This window comes from Staurois parvus, unplaced genomic scaffold (genome assembly GCF_062004578.1).
Source record: "Staurois parvus isolate SC_StPar_1 unplaced genomic scaffold, SC_StPar_1.0 ptg001959l, whole genome shotgun sequence".
In the NCBI taxonomy this organism is placed as follows: Eukaryota; Metazoa; Chordata; class Amphibia; order Anura; family Ranidae; genus Staurois; species Staurois parvus.
This window is the reverse complement of record NW_028319755.1, coordinates 27,338-40,162: the sequence shown is the minus strand read 5'-3', so window position 1 is coordinate 40,162 and position 12,825 is coordinate 27,338. Positions and strand designations below refer to the sequence as shown.

Sequence of the window (12,825 nt, the reverse complement as noted above, 5' to 3'; positions counted from 1 at the left end):
GTGCCCCAGTCCAACGGGAGGAGATGCAGTATTGGCAGAGTCCAGCAGGTGGCGCCCCAGTCCACCGGAAGGAGACGCAGTACTGGCAGAGTCCAGCAGGTGGCGCCCCAGTCCTCCAGGAGGCATTGCAGTACTGGCAGAGTCCAGCAGGTGGCACCCCAGTTCACCGGGAGGAGACGCAGTACTGGCAGAGTCCAGCAGGTGGCACCCCAGTCCACCGGGAGCAGACGTAGTACTGGCAGAGTCCAGCAGGTGGCGCCCTAGTCCACCGGGAGGAGACGCAGTACTGGAAAATTCCAGCAGGTGGTGCCCCAGTCCACAGGGAGGAGACGTAGTACTGGCAGAGTCCAGCAGGTGGCGCCCCAGTCCTCCAGGAGGCATTGCAGTACTGGCAGAGTCCAGCAGGTGGCGCCCCAGTCCACCAGAAGGAGATGCAGTATTGGCAGAGACCAGCAGGTGGCGCCTCAGTCCACCGGGAGGAGACGCAGTACTGGCAGAGTCCAGCAGGTGGCGCCCCAGTCCACCGGGAGGAGACGCAGTACTGGAAAAGTCCCGCAGGTGGCGCCCCAGTCCACCGGGAGGAGATGCAGTACTGGCAGAGTCCAGCAGGTGGCGCCCTAGTCCACCGGGAGCAGACGTAGTACTGGCAGAGTCCAGCAGGTGGCGCCCCAGTCCACCGGGAGGAGACACAGTACTGGCAGAGTCCAGCAGGTGGCGCCCCAGTCCACCGGGAGGAGATGCAGTACTGGCATAGTCCAGCAGGCGGCGCCCCAGTCCACCGGGAGGAGACGCAGTACTGGCAGAGTCCAGCAGTTGGCACCCCAGTCCACCGGGAGGAGACGCAGTACTGGAAAAGTCCCGCAGGTGGCGCCCCAGTCCACCGGGAGGAGACGCAGTACTGGAAAAGTCCCGCAGGTGGCGCCCCAGTCCACCGGGAGGAGATGCAGTACTGGCAGAGTCCAGCAGGTGGCGCCCCAGTCCACCGGGAGCAGACACAGTACTGGCAGAGTCCAGCAGGTGGCGCCCCAGTCCACCGGGAGGAGATGCAGTACTGGCAGAGTCCAGCAGGTGGAGCCCCAGTCCACCGGGAGGAGACGCAGTACTGGCAGTGTCCAGCAGGCGGCGCCCCAGCATCCCATTCACAGTCCATAGACATATAATGCCCCCATAATATCTATCTGAGTGATAACAATGTAACAATGTAATGGAGTCACCATGAAGGGGCGGACCCTCCGGTGATTGGCCGACACACAGAACCCGACACCAGACACAGCCAGGAGCTGACAACTTTTATTTATTTCAATGTGAACTTCCAGACATTCCGCGGGGGAGGGGAGGGGGAAGGCTGGAAGGATCTCACAGTAGGATGCAGACCAATCGCTTGTCCCGGAATGGATTCTCCGCTGCCGGAACCGGAGCAACGAGCGGATCGGAGACGGCATGAGACTGGCAGAAGGTCATAATGTCGGAGACCACCGCAGACACCTGGAGGGGGGAAGAGAGAGGTGACACACAATGCAACTCAGTCAGTGCAGGTCTACTGCTGAACATAAAACAACTGGAAAATAAACACCGGGAACGCCTGAATCAGCTCCGCCCTTCACAGAGAACGCCCCCAGAATCGTCCTGTCAGGGGAAGGTGGGCGGAGTTTTATCACATCAATGGCAGACCGCCATGCGTCCGGATCTGCATCACGGCCAAGAGGAATCCCAATATATATCATAGTATATGGTAACAGGGAGACAGTATATACAGAGCCTGGAAAAGTCTTCACACCCCTGAAATGTCCCCATGTTGTCATGTGACCACCAGAACCAGGATTGGATGTGATGGACACAAAGTGGCACATAATTGTGAAGTGGAAGGAAAATGAGAAATAGTTTCCAACATTTGTGACCAATAAATCTGTGAGAAGTGTGGCGGCATTTGTATTCAGCCCCCTTTACTCTGATCCCCTAACTACAATCTAGTGGAACCAACTGCCTTCAGTAGTCACCTGATTAGTACATAGAGCCCCCCCCCCCTCGGTGTGTCATGTGATCTCAGGATAAATCCAGCTGTTCTGTGAAGCCCTCAGAGGTTTGGTTAGAGAACATTAGTGAACAAACAGCATCATGAAGGCCAAGGAACACACCAGACAGGTCAGGGATAAAGTTGTAGAGAAGTGTAAAGCAGGGTTAGGGTATAAAACAATCTCCCGAGGCTTTGCCCATCTCACGGAGCGCTGTGTTCAATCCATCATCCGAACATGGGAGGAGTACGGCACAACTGCCAACCTACCAAGACCTGGCCGTCCACCAAAACTGACCGGCCGGGCAAGGAGAGCATTCATCAGAGGAGCAGCCAAGAGGCTCATGGGAACTCTGGAGGGAGCTGCAGAGATCACAGCTCAGGGGGGAGAATCTGTCCTCAGGACAACTATTAGTCGTCACTCCACAAATCTGCCTTTATGGAAGAGTGACAAGAAGAAGCCATTGTTGGAGGAAAGCCATAAGAAGTCCCGTCTGCAGTTTGTGAGAAGCCATGTGGGGGACACAGCAAACATGTGGAAGAAGGGGCTCTGGTCAGAGGAGACCAACATGGGACTTTACGGCCTAAAAGTGTGGAGAAAAATAACACCGCCCATCCCCCTGAACACACCATCCCCACCGTGAAACATGTGGTGGCAGCATCATATGGTGGGATGCTTCCTCTTCAGCAGGGACAGGGAAGCTGGTCAGAGTTGATGGGAAGATGGATGGAGCCAAATACAGGGCAATCTTAGAAGAAAACCTGTTAGAGTCTGCAGAAGACCTGAGACCGGGGCGGAGGTTCCCCTTCCAGCAGGACAACGACCCGAAACATCCAGCCAGACCTACAATGGAATGGTTCCCATCAAAGCATCTTCATGGGTTAGAATGGACCAATCACAGTCCAGACCCAAATCCAATGGAGAATCTGTGGCCAGACCTGAGAATTGCTGTTCCCAGACGCCCTCCATCCAATCTGACAGCTTGAGGGATTCTGCAAAGAAGAACGGGCAGAAATGTCCCTCTCTAGATGTGCAAAGAGACATCCCCAAAAAGACTTGCAGCTGGAATGGCAGCCAAAGGGGGTCCTACAAAGTACTGACTCCGGGGGGCCGAATACAAATGCCGCCACACTTCTCACAGATTTATTGGCCACAAATGTTGGAACCATTTCTCATTCTCCTTCCACTTCACAATTATCTGCCACTTTGTGTCCATCACATCCAATCCCAATCCATACACACGGATGGCTCTGGTGGTCACATGACAACATGGGGGACATTTCGGGGAGGAACTTCTTCAAGGCTCTGTATATATATAATGGTAACATTGATACAGTCAGCAGGATAACCCTCATCATTGGCTGAATGAAATACATTTCCATAAAAAGCATAATATTGCTGCTATGTGCATAAAGATTAGGGTGCTCTGTGCTCTGATTTGGGGTGTTCTGAGCTCAGATTTGGGGTGCTCTGTGCTCTGATTTGGGGTGCTCTGTACTCTGATTTGGGGTGCTCTGTGCTTTGATTTGGGGTGCTCTGTGCTCTGATTTGGGGTGCTCTGTACTCTGATTTGGGGTGTTCTGAGCTCTGATTTGGGGTGCTCTGTGCCCTGATTTGGGGTGCTGTGATTTGGGGTGCTCTGTGCTCTGATTTGGAGTGTTCTGAGCTCAGATTTGGGGTGCTCTGTGCTTTGATTTGGGGTGCTCTGTGCTCTGATTTGGGGTGCTCTGTACTCTGATTTGGGGTGTTATGTGCCCTGATTTGGGGTGCTCTGTGCCCTGATTTGGGGTGCTCTGTGCTCTGATTTGGGGTGCTCTGAACTCTGATTTGGGGTGTTCTGTGCCCTGATTTGGGGTGCTCTGTGCCCTGATTTGGGGTGCTCTGATTTGGAGTGTTCTTAGCTCTGATTTGGGGTGCTCTGATTTGGAGTGTTCTTAGCTCTGATTTGGTGTGTTATGAGCTCTGATTTGAGGTGTTCTGTGCCCTGATTTGGGGTGCTCTGAGCTCCGATTTGGGGTGCTCTGTGCTCTGATTTGGGGTGCTCTGAACTCTGATTTGGGGTGTTCTGTGCCCTGATTTGGGGTGCTCTGTGCCCTGATTTGGGGTGCTCTGATTTGGAGTGTTCTTAGCTCTGATTTGGAGTGTTCTTAGCTCTGATTTGGGGTGTTATGAGCTCTGATTTGAGGTGTTCTGTGCCTCGATTTGGGGTGCTCTGAGCTCTGATTTGGGGTGCTCTGATTTGGGGTGCTCTGAGCTCTGATTTGGGGTGCAAGGCGTTCTTGTTCTTTATATTTTATACATTTTTGTATAGGACCATCACTAACAGACATAAGCAACCCGTCACACTGACCCACCATACTGAGAGTGACCCCCCCCCATAAAGATTAGGGTGCTCTGTGCTCTGATTTGGGGTGTTCTGAGCTCAGATTTGGGGTGCTCTGTGCTTTGATTTGGGGTGCTCTGTGCTCTGATTTGGGGTGCTCTGTACTCTGATTTGGGGTGTTCTGAGCTCTGATTTGGGGTGCTCTGTGCCCTGATTTGGGGTGCTCTGATTTGGGGTGCTCTGTGCCCTGATTTGGGGTGCTCTGTGCTCTGATTTGGAGTGTTCTGAGCTCAGATTTGGGGTGCTCTGTGCTTTGATTTGGGGTGCTCTGTGCTCTGATTTGGGGTGCTCTGTACTCTAATTTGGGGTGTTCTGTGCCCTGATTTGGGGTGCTCTGTGCCCTGATTTGGGGTGCTCTGATTTGGAGTGTTCTTAGCTCTGATTTGGGGTGCTCTGAACTCTGATTTGGGGTGTTCTGTGCCCTGATTTGGGGTGCTCTGATTTGGAGTGTTCTTAGCTCTGATTTGGGGTGCTCTGATTTGGAGTGTTCTTAGCTCTGATTTGGGGTGTTATGAGCTCTGATTTGAGGTGTTCTGTGCCTCGATTTGGGGTGCTCTGAGCTCTGATTTGGGGTGCTCTGATTTGGGGTGCTCTGAGCTCTGATTTGGGGTGCAAGGCGTTCTTGTTCTTTATATTTTATACATTTTTGTATAGGACCATCACTAACAGACATAAGCAACCCGTCACACTGACCCACCATACTGAGAGTGACCCCCCCCCCCCCCACTGACATTGAGCCCCTAATAATAATGGAGATTTTTAAATTCCACTAAGCCAACCACCTGCAGACCCCCACAACCCTGGGCAGTGGTTGTGGGGGTCTTCAGGTGGGGGGTGGCCTTGTCCTTCTCAGAGATGGGGACATGATCTCAACTTACCAGGAAGAACACGGGGACATGATTTTATAGTAAGAACATGAGGGCATGACCTCAACCCAGCAGGAAGAACATGAGACATGACCTCAACCCAGCAGGAAGAACACGGGGACGTAACCTCAACCCAGCAGGAAGAACACGAGACATGACCTCAACCCAGCAGGAAGAACATGGGGACGTGACCTCAACCTGGGAAAAGAACAGGATGACATGACCTCAACCTAAGAGGCAGAACACAGGGGCAGGACCTCAACATAGGAGGAAGAACATAGGGACATGACCTCAATCTAGGAGGAAGACCATGGAAGCATGACCTCAATCTAGGAGGAAGATCATTGGGGCAGGACCACAACCTAGCAGGAAGAATGCAGGGACATGACCTCAATCTAGCATGAAGAATACAGGGAAGTGACCTCAACGTAGGAAGAAAAACATGGGGACATAGAAATGTGATGGCAGAAAAAGACCAAGCGGTTCATAGAGTCTTCCCCTTTTTTGGGGGGAGGGGTTGTTTTGTTGTTTACTTTTTTGTCTGAGTAAGAACATGGGGACATGACCTCAACCCAGAAGCAAGAACACAAAGCCATGACCTCAACCCAGGAAGATCATGGGAATGTGACCTCAATCTAGGAAAAAGAACATGGGGACATGACCTCAACCTACAGTAGGAAGAAGAACAAAAGGACATGGCATCAACCTAGAAAGAAGAAGAGGAACATGCAGACGTGACCTCAACCTAAAAAGAAGATCTTGGGAACTTGACCTCAACCTAGGAGGAAGAACACAGGGACATGACCTCAATCTAGGAAGAAGAACATGGGAATATGACATCAACCTAACAGGAAGAACACAGGGACATGACCTCAATCCAGGAGGAAAGACATGGGGACATGAACAGAAACTAAGAGGAAGAAAACAGGGGCATGACCTCAACCTAGGAAGAAGAACAAGGGGACATGACCTGAATGTTGGAGGAAGAACACAGGACATAACCTCAATCTAAGAGGAAGGACATGGGGACATGAGCTCAATCTAAGAGGCAGAACACAGGGGCAGGACCTCAACATAGGAGGAAGAACATAGGGACATGACCTCAATCTAGGAGGAAGACCATGGAAGCATGACCTCAATCTAGGAGGAAGATCATTGGGGCAGGACCACAACCTAGCAGGAAGAATGCAGGGACATGACCTCAATCTAGCATGAAGAATACAGGGAAGTGACCTCAACGTAGGAAGAAAAACATGGGGACATAGAAATGTGATGGAAGAAAAAGACCAAGCGGTTCATAGAGTCTTCCCCGTTTTGGGGGGAGGGGTTGTTTTGTTGCTTACTTTTTTGTCTGAGTAAGAACATGGGGACATGACCTCAACCCAGAAGCAAGAACACAAAGCCATGACCTCAACCCAGGAAGATCATGGGAATGTGACCTCAATCTAGGAAAAAGAACACGGGGACATGACCTCAACCTACAGTAGGAAGAAGAACAAAAGGACATGGCATCAACCTACAGTAGGAAGAAGAACAAAAGGACATGGCATCAACCTAGAAAGAAGAAGAGGAACATGCAGACGTGACCTCAACCTAAAAAGAAGATCTTGGGAACTTGACCTCAACCTAGGAGGAAGAACACAGGGACATGACCTCAATCCAGGAGGAAAGACATGGGGACATGAACAGAAACTAAGAGGAAGAAAACAGGGGCATGACCTCAACCTAGGAAGAAGAACAAGGGGACATGACCTGAATGTTGGAGGAAGAACACAGGACATAACCTCAATCTAAGGGGAAGGACATGGGGACATGAGCTCAATCTAAGAGGAAGAAAATGGGCATGATCTCAGCCTAGGAAGAAGAAGACAGGAACATGAGCTCAACCTAGGAGGAAGAACATGGGTACATGACCTCAATCTAGGAGGAAGACAATGGGGACATGACCTCAACCTAAGAGGAAGAACCCAGGGCCATGACCTCAACCTAAGAGGAAGAAAACAGGGGCATGACCTCAACCTAGGAGGAAGAACACAGGAACATAACCTCAATCTAGGAGGAAGAACATGGGGACATGACCTAAACCTAAGAAAAAGAACAAGGGGACATGACCTCAACTTAACAGGAAGAACACAGGGACATGACCTCAACCTAGGAAGAAGAACATGGAGACATGATTTCAACCTTGCAGGAAGAATACAGGGACGTGACCTCAACCTAGGAGGAAGAACACAGGTATATGACTTTAACCTAGGAAGAACCTGGGGACATGACCTCAAACTAAGAATAAGCTCATAGGAATGTAACCTCAATCAAGGAGGAAGAAAGGGGGACAGGACCTCCACTTAGGAAGAACAACATGAGGACATGACCTCAATCTAGAAGGAAAAACATGGGGACATGACCCTATAGGGCAGTGATGGCGAACCTTTTTGAGCCCGAGTGCCCAAACTGCAACACAAAACAAACTTTTTTATTTCAAAGTGCCAACACTGGAATTAATCACTTGCCTACCGGGCACTTCTACCCCCTTCCTGCCCAGGACAATTTTCAGCTTTCAGTGCTGTTGCACTTAACAAAGACAATTGTGCGGTCATGCAACACTGTAACCATATGCAATTTTTATCATTTTTTCACACAAATAGAGCTTTTTTTTGGTGGTATTTAATCACCACTGGGTGTTTTATTTTTTGCACTATAAATGAAAAAAGAGCAAAAAATTAAAAACATAAAAGGTTTCCTTTGCTTCTATTCTAAAATTTTGCAAACAGGTAATATTTCTTCTTTGATGTGCGTTGGTGAGGCTGCACTGATAGGCAGCACTGATGGGCATTGATGAGGCGGCACAGATAGGTAGCACTGATGGGCATTGATGAGGCGGCACAGATAGGTAGCACTGATGGGCATTGATGAGGCGGCACAGATAGGCAGCACTGATGGGCATTGATGAGGCGGCACAGATAGGTAGCACTGATGGGGCGGCACTGGTGAGCATTGATGAGGAGGCTCTGATGATGCACTGATATGCAGGAAATGATGGGCACTGATAAGCGGCACTGACAGCACCAACTGGAGGCACTGACAGACGGCACTGACCGGCGGCACTGCTGGGCATCATTGATGGGTGGCACTGATAGGCAGCACTAATGAGGTGTCACAGATAGGTGGCACTGATAGGCGACACTGATAATGGGTACTGATAGACAGCACTGATAGGTGGCACTGACTGACATCACTGCCTGGGCACTGACTGGTACAACCGCTGGGCACTGACTGGTGGCACTGACTGGCAACACTGCTGGGCTGCACTGGTGGGCACAGGTGGGCACTGGTGGGTGCATTGCTGGGCACAGGTGGGCGCACTGTTGGGCACAGGTGGGTGCATTGCTGGGCACACGGTGCATTGCTGGGCACAGGTGGCACACTGCTGGGCACAGGTGGGCGCACTGTTGGGCACAGGTGGGCGCATTCCTGGGCACAAGTGGGCGGAACTTGTGTGTGGCACAGGTGGGCACCGATTATCAGGGCACTGATGATCAGTGACCCTGATGATCGGTGCCATCCCCGCTCTGACAACTGCCGGTTTTCGGCAGTACTTTCCTCACGATCTGACAGCGTGAGGAAAGTGCAGCCGAGAACCGGCATTTGCATTTCCCGGTGATCAGCGCGTCATTGGACACGGCTGATCACGTGGTAAAAGGCCGCTGTGATTGGCCTTTTACCATGTCACGTGATCAGCTGTGTCCGCAGGACACAGCGATCACGGAGATCGCCCGGTGCGCGCCCCCGGAGGTGCGCAGGAGCGCGTTCTCTTCCTCTTCCTCTCTTCCTTCTGGCGTGCCCACTGAGATGGCTCTGCGTGCCATAGGTTCGCCATCACTGCCCTATACTAACAAGAAGAACACTGGGACATGACCTCAACTTATCAGGAAGAACGAATGGACATGACTGTAACCTAGGAGGAAGAAAAGGGGGAAAGGAACCAGTAAGAATAAATGGACACACCTCAACCTAGGAAGAATAACATGGGGACATGACCTAAATCTCGGAGGAAAAACATGAGGGTATGATCTCAACCTAGCAGGAAGAACTCAGTTACACGACCCTAACCTAGGAAGAAGAACATGGGGACGTGACTTCAGCCTAGGAAGAACACAGGAACATGAGCTCAACCTAGAAGGAATAACATGGGGGCATGACCTCAATCTAGGAGGAAGAACATGGGGACATGACCTCAACCTAAGAGGAAGAACCCTTGGCCATGACCACAACCTAAGAGGAAGAAAACACAGGCATGACCTCAACCTAGGAGGAAGAACATAGGGACGTGACCTCAATCTAGAAAAGAGAAAATGGGGACATGACCTCAACCTAGGAAAAAGAAAATGGGGACATGACCTCAACCTAGGAGAAAGAAAATGGGGACATGACCTCAACCTAGGAAGAAGAACATGAGGACATGACCTCAACCTAGCAAAAAAATACAGGGACTCAACCTAGGAGGAAAAAGACAGGAATATGACTTCAACCTAAGAAGAAGCTCATGGGAAACTGACTTCAATCTAGGAGGAAAAACAAAGGGGCTTTACCTCAACCAATAAATAAGAACACGGGGGCATGACCTCAACCTATGAAGAAGAACACGGGCATGATCTCAACCTTGGAGAATGAACATGGGGATATGACCTCAACCTAGGAGGAAGAACATGGGGATGTGATCTCAACCTAGGAGGAAGAAAATGGGGATGTGATCTCAACCTAGGAAGTGGAACTTAGGGACATGACCTCAACCTAGGAAGATCATGGGAATGTGACCTCAATCTAGGAGAAGGCACATAAGGTCGTGACCTTAATCTAGAAGGAAGAACATGGGGACATGAGCCCAAGCTAGTAGGAAGAACATAGGGACATGACCTCAACATAGGAGGAATAACACGGGGACATGACTTCAGTTCAGGAAGAAGAACATGGGGACCTGACCTCAACCTAGGAAGAAGATAATGGAAGTGTGTCCTCAGTCTAGGACAAGGAACATGTGGACAAGAATTCAGCCTAGGAAGAACAGCATGAGCACGTGACCTCAAGCTAGGAGGAAGAACATGGGGACATGACTTCAGCTTAGCAGGAAGAACATAGGGACCTGACCTTGCACTAACAGGAAGAACACGGAGACATGACTTCAAACTAGAAGGAAGAACATGGGGGCATGACCTCAACCTAGGAGGAAGAACACGGGGACATGACTTCAGATCAGGAAGAAGAACATGGGGACATGACTTCAGTTCAGGAAGAAGAACATGGGGACATGACTTCAGTTCAGGAAGAAGAACATGGGGACATGACTTCAGTTCAGGAAGAAGAACATGGGGACATGACTTCAGTTCAGGAAGAAGAACATGGGGATGTGACCTCAACCTAGGAAGAAGATATGTAAGGTAATTTTGACCTCAATCTAGGACAAGGAACATGTGGACAAGAATTCAGCCTAGGAAGAACAACATGAGGACATGACCTCAATCTAGGATAAAGAACATGGGGTCATGACCTCAACATAGAAGGAAGAACATGGGGTCGTGACCTCAACCTAGAAGGAAGAACATGGGGACATGACTTCAACCTAGGAAGAAGATAATGTGAATGTGACCTCAATCTAGGACAAGGAACATGTGGACAAGAATTCAATCTAGGAAGAACAACATGAGGACGTGACCTCAATCTAGGATAAAGAACATGGGGACATGACCTCATCCTAAAAGGAAGAACATGGGGACATGACCTCAACCTAGAAGGAAGAACATGGGGACATGACCTCATCCTAAAAGAAAGAACATGGGGACATGACCTCATCCTAAAAGGAAGAACATGGGGACATGACCTCAACCTAGAAGGAAGAACATGGGGGCATGACCTCAACCTAGAAGGAAGAACATGGGGACATGACCTCAACATAGAAGGAAGAACATGGGGGCATGACCTCAATCTAGAAGGAAGAACATGGGGACATGACCTCATCCTAGAAGGAAGAACATGGGGACAAGACTTCAACCTAGGAGGGAGAATGTGGGGACATGACCTAATCCTAGGAGGGAGAACATGGGGGCATGACCTTAAACTAGAAGGGAGAACATGGGGGCATGACCTCAACCTAGGAGGAAGAACATGGGGGCATGACCTCAACCTAGGAGGAAGAACATGGGGGCATGACCTCAACCTAGAAGAAAGAACATGGGAGCATGACCTCAACCTATAAGGAAGAACATAGGGGCATGACCTCAACCTAGAAGGAAGAACATGGCATGACCTCAATCTAGAAGGGAGAACATGGGGCATGACCTCAACCTAGAAGGAAGAACATGGGGGCATGACCTCAACCTAGAAAGAAGAACATAGGGGCATGACCTCAATCTAGAAGGGAGAACATGGGGGCATGACCTCAACCTAGAAGGAAGAACATGGGGGCATGACCTCAACCTAGAAGGAAGAACATAGGGGCATGACCTCAACCTAGAAGGAAGAACATGGGGGCATGACCTCAACCTAGAAGGGAAAACATGGGGGCATGACCTCAACCTAGAAGGAAGAACATAGGGGCATGACCTCAACCTAGGAGGGAGAACATGGGGGCATGACCTCAACCTAGAAGGGAGAACATGGGGACATGACCTCAACCTAGAAGGAAGAACATGGGGGCATGACCTCAACCTAGAAGGGAGAACATGGGGGCATGACGTCAACCTAGAAGGAAGAACATAGGGGCATGACCTCAACCTAGAAGGAAGAACATAGGGGCATGACCTCAACCTAGAAGGAAAAACATAGGGGCATGACCTCAACCTAGAAGGAAGAACATAGGGGGCATGACCTCAACCTAGGAGGGAGAACGTGGGGGCATGACTTCAACCTAGAAGGGAGAACGTGGGGGCATGACCTCAACCTAGGAGGAAGAACATGGGGGCATGACCTCAACCTAGAAGGAAGAACATGGGGACATGACCTCAACCTAGAAGGAAGAACATGGGGACATGACCTCAACCTAGAAGGAAGAACATGGGGACATGACCTAATCCTAGGAGGAAGAACATGGGGACATGACCTCAGCTGTTGGCTCTGTATTATGGAGGGGGGAGCTCTGTACTGGGAGGGGGAGGTCATTTTTGTCAGCTCATTAGCCAAACTGATGCTACGCTTGAAGTCCTGCAAGCTTCCATGTGATTGGTTGTTAGGGATACGGCACCCCTCATCTCTCACGTATGGACATGCGCGGTCACTTACCTTCATGCGGTTTATATTGACCTCCATCTTCAGCTGCTCCACGGCCTTGCGAGCCTCAGCAATCTTCACCATGTTGTTGGACATCCTGCAAACGATTCACAATGTGACGATTACGGCGTGTTCACTGGGCAGTGAATGTGAATTCACCCAATATTCTCTGCCGGGGAATCCATCATATAACACACATGGACCTCGGAGGTTCACCTGCAGAGAATGTCACATTCACCCATCTGAAATATTCCCACAACCACCAATCCGAAGGTTGACAGAGAGCCGAAGCCGGGATGTGATT

At 50.3% G+C, this 12,825-nt stretch overlaps 1 protein-coding gene across 2 annotated transcripts in view; it reads right to left on the bottom strand.

The window, feature by feature from the left end:
* Positions 1-1,274: 1,274 nt before the first annotated feature.
* The window catches only part of LOC149433141 (guanine nucleotide-binding protein G(I)/G(S)/G(O) subunit gamma-8-like), a 37,802-nt gene continuing 26,251 nt past the window's right edge, over positions 1,275-12,825 (bottom strand). For both annotated transcript variants that reach the window (XM_089664599.1, XM_089664598.1), the window contains exons 2-3: positions 12,534-12,618; positions 1,275-1,485 (exon numbers count right to left, since the gene is read on the bottom strand). In XM_089664599.1, the coding sequence (XP_089520725.1) occupies positions 1,357-1,485; positions 12,534-12,617 (213 nt within the window). In that variant the 5' untranslated portion in view covers position 12,618 and the 3' untranslated portion in view covers positions 1,275-1,356. The remainder of the gene's footprint in view (positions 1,486-12,533; positions 12,619-12,825) is intronic.